General features: G+C 36.5%; 2 protein-coding genes across 2 annotated transcripts; both read right to left on the bottom strand.

Moving 5' to 3' along the window:
* Window positions 1–3395: 3395 nt before the first annotated feature.
* Window positions 3396–7277, bottom strand: LOC130504182 (cyclic nucleotide-gated ion channel 17-like). The gene is made up of 6 exons (XM_056998764.1): window positions 6930–7277; window positions 5761–6523; window positions 5388–5689; window positions 5202–5313; window positions 4885–5121; window positions 3396–4367 (listed from the first exon to the last, which is right to left on the bottom strand). The coding sequence occupies exons 1-6, from the start codon at window positions 6956–6958 to the stop codon at window positions 3633–3635; spliced, it is 2178 nt and encodes a 725-aa protein (XP_056854744.1). The 5' UTR covers window positions 6959–7277; the 3' UTR covers window positions 3396–3632.
* A 603-nt stretch (window positions 7278–7880) lies between these two features.
* Window positions 7881–8490, bottom strand: LOC130504184 (RING-H2 finger protein ATL14-like; the record flags this gene model as incomplete). The annotated part of the gene is made up of 1 exon (XM_056998766.1): window positions 7881–8490. A coding segment is annotated over one exon (387 nt), but the record flags the coding sequence as incomplete, so codon positions are not given.
* Window positions 8491–8494: the final 4 nt, after the last annotated feature.

Raw genomic sequence — 8494 nt, 5'->3', positions numbered from 1 at the left:
CTACGAAAGTTGAAAGTTGATAGTTGATACTTCCACAAAAAGAATAGGAGGAATCTCCTAGTAATACGAAATTAATTAACATACAGAGATCTTAGTGGTGACATAGTGGATTTTTACTACTTTATTCAGGGTTACATTTGATTATTCTTTCGTATGTTTCTTCTTGGAGTTTAATGGAAAGATATTATTCAATATATTAGTCTCTCGTAGCATACTGAATTTTAGAAAGACTATGCTACTAAAGTATAGTACTTTATAATATTCAGAGGACATTAATTTCAGTAAAAAGTTGTACTTTTTAAAATATTAAGTGGTTGGGCTAGTATGTGGCTTGTCTTTATTTCACCTTTTTAGAATGAAAGCAGCAAATCCAACCACTCTCATGGACCAAATATTTATTAAGAAAATCGCAAATATCTGACTCAATAACTCATAGTTTTCCTTTAATGCGTTTTTAGTTTCTGTTTTTTTTTTTTTTTTTTGTATTTGAAATAAGCTTTAGTCTGAAACAAAGTAGTGATAATAAATGATAGTATTAAGACCAGGAAGATTGACAATGTTTCTTACTTGATGTTCAATTCAAGTACCAACTGTAAAGTTTTTTACAGTGACTACATTGACAACAAGATTTACACTTAACATGTTTTCGTAAATGTCGTCGAGTTTTACTTTGGTGAATACGCGATTTAGATTTCTAGAGGTACTTCAAAACGAAGTTGAAAATTATCGGCTTTGACGAAAACGTGTTCAAAATTCAAAATGCTAAGCTGTCGGTCATACCATACGTAGTGATTGGTCCTTTTGTGTTCTTGAATTGAAGCCACAATTGGATTTTATCATTTATGACCATTGATTCAAAGCCTCAACCTACACACCGGTCAACCACCGATAATAAATTTAAACCTAACTAACGTATGATAACAAGAAACGATTAGGACACTCGGTCCAGTGATCTAAACTAAATGACGCCATGTCTTTTCATGTTCAATATAGACTGCAAGATCGAATTTAAAACTACATCAGGTACATCCACAATTTAATCATATGTAAGCATGACCTGTTAAGTCTACTGATTTTTTTTTAGCAACGGTATGCATGCCAAGTGACTTCATGTGGTCAATATGCCTATGTATATATCATTTATCTAGCAAAATTTCAGATTGTTTTCAAACTAAATATAAATATTGTTGTGATATACATCTACTGAAAATCGATCTTATGCCCCCGAAAATTGAAAATCGTTCGACACAAAGTGCTAATTGTAATGGTATTTTATTTGTTTAAAGTCTCAACCACTTAGTGCACAAAAATGATATTTTCTGATTTATTCTATGTATAGATGTCTGTTTTTTTTTCCTCAGATAACTCCGGGTTCCTTGCTATACACTTGAAGACAAAGCCTTCAAAATATATTGTTTTTCCCTTCACCTTTTTAGATATTACAATATAGTAGTAATCTTTAGGAGTGGAAGATAAGGTTGACGTTTTCGGTACTTGTTTATACATAACTGATAAAAGCATGACCCGTACCTTTTCAGTATCATAAAATATGGATTTGTTATATATAAAGCAGTCCTAAACCTAATTATTGACACAAATAATTTATGGGGATATACTTTAATATTTTCAAATAAAGGATTTTAGCCAAAGAGAAGCACTAGAACAAGGAGAAGACAAACCAAAACATGCCTTTATATCATTCAATTATTTAGTTATATATGGACCTTGTTGCCTCTTTTTAATCTTTTTGGTGGATTTGCATTATACCTCCTCATTTCATAGTTAAATATATCATCAGCCAAAAGTAAGAAAGATTATACGCATTAGACACTGCAGTAGTTGAAAGTTTAGATTAGATTCAGTTTATCTCAAATAAAAGATTCATCATACACCATGCCAATACTTGATCTTGAAGTGACAAAAAGAAACTCATAATAACAGACCAACGTGAGAGTGTAATTGAATAATCTTCAAGTGGAAACTAAAATAATGCAGCAAATGCTGCAACTTTACTCAAAGACCCGTTACCTATTTTATATATTTTCCAGTCTTTCTTTCTTTAATTATTAAAATGAAAAGGATGTGAAGATAATCATTTACGAATATAAGATATGTATTACTCCCTCTGTTTTTAAAAGATGCATTTTCTGGAAAAAATATTTGTTTCAAAAAAATGTATTTTTTATGTTTTCTATATAAAAATTGCAATTTTCAATAAAATTAATTGAATTTATTGAAAGACTATTGGTTAAAATGCATTGAAATTTGATATTTTCTAAAAACAATGCATGATTAATGTGTTTTCTTAATATGTGTGAAAACTCCAAAATATACATCTTTAAAAAACAGAGAGAGTATATTATAACTAAAAGGGGTCACAAATCTCCACCTTATATGATTGAAACCTCATGTTGAATATGAGCTTTTTGGAAAGGGAACATGAACTTAACTTTTGGTGTGAGCAACTACACACTAAGGTTCAACTGCTATATGGCATCTCCTGAGTTTTGACATATTCATGTACACACGCGCGCGCATATATATATATATATATACACTATTAAACTGTAGAATTAGTAATTACTAATCATTTGCTATAAATTAAAGAATAATTATTATTTCTTCTGTATCATTATAAGTGATGTTTAAGGTTCTTACACAATTATTAAAAAATACAAATTTCTATGTAATTTATCTTGATTACATAAATTAATATTAAATAAAATTAATTCAACCAATAAAAATATATGAATAATTTTGTAATTGATCACAAATTTCAAATGACATTATACTTTATCTATAACTAAGAAAATATCACTTATAGTTAAAAACAAAAATAAAATTCTTGAAGACCAAGTGATACAAAGTGATACAAAAGGAAGTCTAAAATGCTTTTTCTCCGGTCATTAAGAAGGCTGATAATTTGATACTGTCATTCATGACCCGTTCAATGTGCATAACTGCTTATGCACGAGATACCTAACTTTTCTATAATATCTGGGACTCGAAATTTCTAGAAATTAAAGCTCTCTATATAGTTATCATGTCATATATTTCAAACACTTAAGTTCGTCTGCTCAGTATCCATGATTAGATTATGATTTGTTCCGACATCTCGGTCAGTAGAAAAGGAAACTAAACGCTTTTAACTTTTTTTCCGTGGACCAAACTCATCATTTGTGTGTTTTGTTGTGTATATAGACTAAGCCAAAATTGTCAATAGACCTTCCTATCAATTAATAAGAAATTGCTTCATTAGCGATATGCAGAACATGCTACGGATTCTTACCGTGTATTTAGTTTCTCGACGCTAAAAGAACCTCTACAAGAATGTGAAGGTTGCAAAGGACAAACTCAAGTCTCAGGCAAAAGAAACAATCAACGTACGAGAATGCTTTTACAAAAGGATAAAATTCCAACAACGAAGCAGCTTCTGTTCCAAAGCTTAGCTTAGATTACACAATATGTTTTCATGTACAAAAAAAAACAAAACACACTAGATTTCTTTTTAACTCCACAATAACCAGGAAACTTAATATGTAGAGCTACGTACGCATCACTAAAAAAAAAAGTCACCAGTACTGTAACTAAAACATGTCAGCTTCTTTTCTGTTTATATGAATGCAGTCAAATCAATCATCAGGCTCAGCAGAGAAATCAGGCTCTTCGGGTTTCTTAAACCGAGGCAACTCCACATCCTTAACTCTCTGAGCTGCAACACCACGTCTTGTATTAGCTGCAAAACGTGAAGCCAAAACCATAACTCCAATGTTCATCTTCGGACTCGACCCTACACACTCTTCTTTCTCTTTCTCTTCTTCTTCTTTTCCTACTACCACTTCTTCTTCATCATCATCACTTTGCTTTGATTCAACCGCAATGAGATGATTCTCCATAGCTCTTCTCTTGTACCTGCGCCAAGCGGCTTGTATGAAGCAAGCAGCCCAAGTCCTCCAGTGGTGGGAGTAGAATCTGAAAGTATGCTGAAGCTTCTTGCTGTGTAGCCTCCTAAACTGATTGGCAACAAACTTCAAATCTTCAGCTCTAAGAGCGAATGCTTCGACTTCAACCAAAGCCCTAACGGTTCTTGTAGAAGACGGTAAGTTCAAGGTTGATTTGGGAAGCAGAGCCCACGAAAGAAGCTCCTCCCCGCAGAAATCTCCAGGTCTTAGTATGATCGAGTTGAAGAAACCGGTTCTGCCTCCATTGGTTGTGGAACTCTCGAGTCTACCTCTGATGATAAATAGCATCTCTGTGATTAAGTCACCTTCACGCACAAGGTAAGTCCCTTCCGTACACAGAGAAGAAACCAGACGCTCGCATATGGCGTCGAGTAACTGATCATCCATTTGGGAGAAAAATGGAACCTGCATGATTCAGACATCAACACATTATGGAGTTAACAAAAGATCTACACTGTAAATGGCTTGCAACTAACACCACACTTAGGAACTAAAAGTCTAAAACCAAAACAAACCAAACCGAACCGACTAAGTCGAGATGCAAAAAATTTGGTTAGTTCCGTTCAATTCGGTAAGTTTTTTCAAATGTTCGGTTTTCGGTTTGGTTTGACAATCAGTTACTTTGGTTTTCTTATTAAAAAATACATAACCAAACTATACCAAAAACCCGAACCAAACTAACCAAATCTCAAACCGAACTAACCAAAATAACTGAACTTATCCAAAATTTTAACAAAATCAAACTAACATAACCGAAATCAAAAACCTCGGTAGGATAACTAACCGAATACTGAACACTATTTCAGATTGATTCGGTAAGATTTACGTTGAACCAGACTAATCAAAAACCGAACTATCGAACCGAACTACCCGAACCACCCGGACCCGTAGGCCTTAACCAAAACAACTGAAAAAAACTTACTCTTCGAACAAGGTCTAAGCACAGGTGACGTTGGATATCACGGCGAAGATCAGTAGGCAAACTTTGCAGGAGAACCTCTTCGTCTACACCTCTCGCTGCAAGCCACTTATACTGCTCATAACGCCTCACACGGTCTCTCAAATCTTCAGGAAGTTGGCGATGTCTCATCCACTCCTCTGTGTCTCTCTTCTTCAACCTCCATTCCTCAAGCCGTACCGTCAAAGATTGCAAATACGTCTAACAAACAAACAAACAAACATTGCAAATGAGCACAGGAAAAGAGATAAGCAATGAGAGGACAAGACCAAAAACCATACCTGCATATTCCCAATGAGATGAGCAAAGAGGACAAGACCAAAGATTGCAATCAGCACAGCAAACGTGGTCTCCCCAATGAACGTGGTAGTGGACAGATTCTGTCCATAAGAACTGGGAGACATTGATAGTAACAGCCATCAGATTAATGACATATCTAAAAAGCTTGAGTTTTGATGATTACTTACCTAAGCTGCTGCAACCCCCACCATAAGCAGTAGAAATATCTCTCGTTGAAGTTCGAAGACACAACTTTTTTAGTGATTGCGTTCTCGAACATCCCATACTTGAACTCCCCCTGTCTAGCATCGCAGAGCTTAAACACGTTTGTGACATTAGCCCATTGCTGCTGCCTGGTGTCATAGAGTGGTGAATCACAGTCTAGGTAATAGAGATAACAGTTCACTCCAACATCTTCTTTGTTGCATCTCGTTTTCCAGCATGACGTGTATCTATCAAACGATAGTATATACCACGCCGCACCAAGCACCTGTGCCAAAACAAAACACCAACCATCATCTACTATAATAAAAGAATTAAAAGAATGTGATCATCACATACATGACTAGCGAGCATGTATAGCAAGAGGTTATAAGCAGCTCCAGCCCAAGCCGTCTTTGTAACAACTCCAGTAGCTTTAACGATCTGAGAACTCAACGGGATGATCAGATAGAATCTAGGAATGTACTGCAAGAGCACAATCAAAGCAAGATCATTGTTGCTATGATCAAACCGGTAGCTTCTCGTAGCCGGCATAACGAACCAGATAACTATCTGAGGAAGCGGCAACGTAGCAACGAGATCAATGATGAAGTCAGACTTGAGATACCTCCAAGCAATAGCCTTGGGATCCATCACAAGCTCGCCTCTGCCAAACACACGAGTGCTGGAGTTGGGGGCGATGAAACCAGTCCTGAACTTGATGAAAATGTGGAGGAGGTAGAAGAGATCAGCGATGGTTCTGAAGAAGGTGACGAGGATTCTGAGGTTGGTGTCGGTCTTGGCGCAGGGGTAGTCTTTGTTTCCACCGATGGCTGGGACGAAGAAGTAGAGAGGGTCGATGAAGAGAGCGAGCATACAGGAGATGATGAAGACCCAGTTCCATTTCAAGACTATCTCGCTGCCTGGGTCGAGAATGGTCTTGTACCATGATGAGGAGGGTTTGGACTTGTTGTCAGTAGTGTATCTACTGATTCTGTTTCCAGACAAGAGGTTGTTATCAGGAGGTTTGAGCGCTGAAGGTAGCGAGAGTTTGTATGATTTGCTCATTGGATCGTTCACTGCCCATATGGCTTCTTTTCTTTCTTTCCTATCTGAGTATAGCCTACAAAGATGGAAACTTTACTCTTTGAGCGACAAGCTTGAGCTTTGATGTAATAGAAACACCAAAGAACATTTTTGTTTCAGGGAAACCTAAACATAAAGTCTAGAAAGAAGACAAAATTAAACTAAAGCAAAGTCTAAATCAGAAAAAAAAAATAACTACTTTAGAAACTTTACTCTTGAGGGACAAAATCAAAGCTTGAACTTTGATTTAATAAGATACACCCATCAAGAAAGAAGACAAAACTAAAGTAAAGTCTAGATTTTTTATTTCAGGACAAACCAATCAGACAAACTGAGCAGACAAATCAAGACACTTGAGGAGAGCTAGTATGACCCGGAACATGAAATCGAACTAAAAGACAATGAAAATTGAAGACAAGAGAAGTTCTATAGAAAAAACTTACATAAGAAGCTTGTCCTTCCTCAACTCCATTAGAAGAAGAAGAAGCTGCTTAAGCTTGAGAAAGAAGAACCCTTTTGATCCAAACAAATTAAAGATTCGTGCAGACTCTGACACTGTCACTCTTTGTTTGATGTCTCTCTCTCTCTCTCTCTATCTAAATCTGAGGACAGATCGTTAATTCCTCCTGGGGAGAATTGAAACGAGGGAGTCACGGGACGAGTCAGAGTAGCGTATCTTCTTTGTTTTCTTTTTCCTTACCTTTAAGAAAAAAAAGAAAAAAAGGAACAGCGAAGAGGATATTTGTGTGTGTTTTAGGAATATTTGATGGCTCATCGATAATAGTAAGACAAGGAAGTCAAATGCATTTGACCAGATGGCTTAACTTAGCCTAATCAGAGGCATTATTAGTGGGGGAGGGGGGGAATTAATGACTTTTAAAGTTTTGTTTATGTGTGTAATCGAACCAATTTAAAGTTTATTAAACTATGAAATGCTACGTCACAAAACAACAGTTTTATAGGCCTGTCGTTAGATCCAATCACAGTTGTCTAACTGAATTGGAAAAACAAAACATTTAAACATAACTCAGAATATGAAGCTGGTTAAACTGAAGTCATAAGTATTTCCTTAATTCATCATAGACAATTTGAAGCAGAACCATTGATGAAAAAGACAAAACTAAAACATCAAATTAACAGAAGCAACATCTGATGTAGTCTCATTCATGTGTTATCCAACTGAATCTGATCAGAGGAAAGATCGAAACTTTTCAGATGATGTTATTGCTTACTAGTGAGCAGAGCTAAAGAGATTCTGTGCAAAACAGACCATTATACTTCTTCAAATCCCAATCTATAACTTGATTCTTAGGTTCCAATCTTGAAACTATGTTGGATTCTCCAAAAAGAGAACCATTCATCACTCAATACATGCTCAAAATCAAACAGTGAAGGAAGAAAGGAACAAGCTTTCAATTTGTTGAGCTCTGTAATAAAATAAAAAAACTGTACATGATTGATTATTGATGAAAAACCAAATTTGTTTTAACATCATCGTAATAAAACTGAAGCGAACCAAACGAACTATGAAACAACAAATCTAACCACTAGACCGAACTAAGTACGTCCTTCTTCTCCCATCAAAAATTTCTCACCTTTTTGCTTCTTTCCAATCCTTTAAACCCTATCCCTGCAAATCGGACAAGTCCCAACTTTCACCAACCAAAAGTCCACACACTTCCTATGAAACACATGCCCGCATCCAGGCAATCTCCGACACCACTGCCCTTGTCTGAACCCATCGATACAAACCACGCACTCGCTTCCGAACTGCGTCGCCTCGCAGAACTTAAACTGGGGAAGGCTCTTCACGCATCTGGGAGACAACCCATCCGAGGATTCGTGACGGAGGTGGCGACGGAGGCGGCGGCGGTAGTTGCGGTGGAGAAACCAGTAGAGGGCGAAGAAGAAGACGGAGAAGCCGAGAGACATGAGGATGAAGAGAAGGGCGGTTAAAGCTACGGGGATCATGATGAAACCAACGAGGATTTTGGAGAGGATCTTCGTT

This window comes from Raphanus sativus, unplaced genomic scaffold, assembly GCF_000801105.2.
Source record: "Raphanus sativus cultivar WK10039 unplaced genomic scaffold, ASM80110v3 Scaffold1402, whole genome shotgun sequence".
Lineage (NCBI taxonomy): Eukaryota > Viridiplantae > Streptophyta > Magnoliopsida > Brassicales > Brassicaceae > Raphanus > Raphanus sativus.
This window is presented reverse-complemented; position numbering and strand designations above follow the sequence as displayed.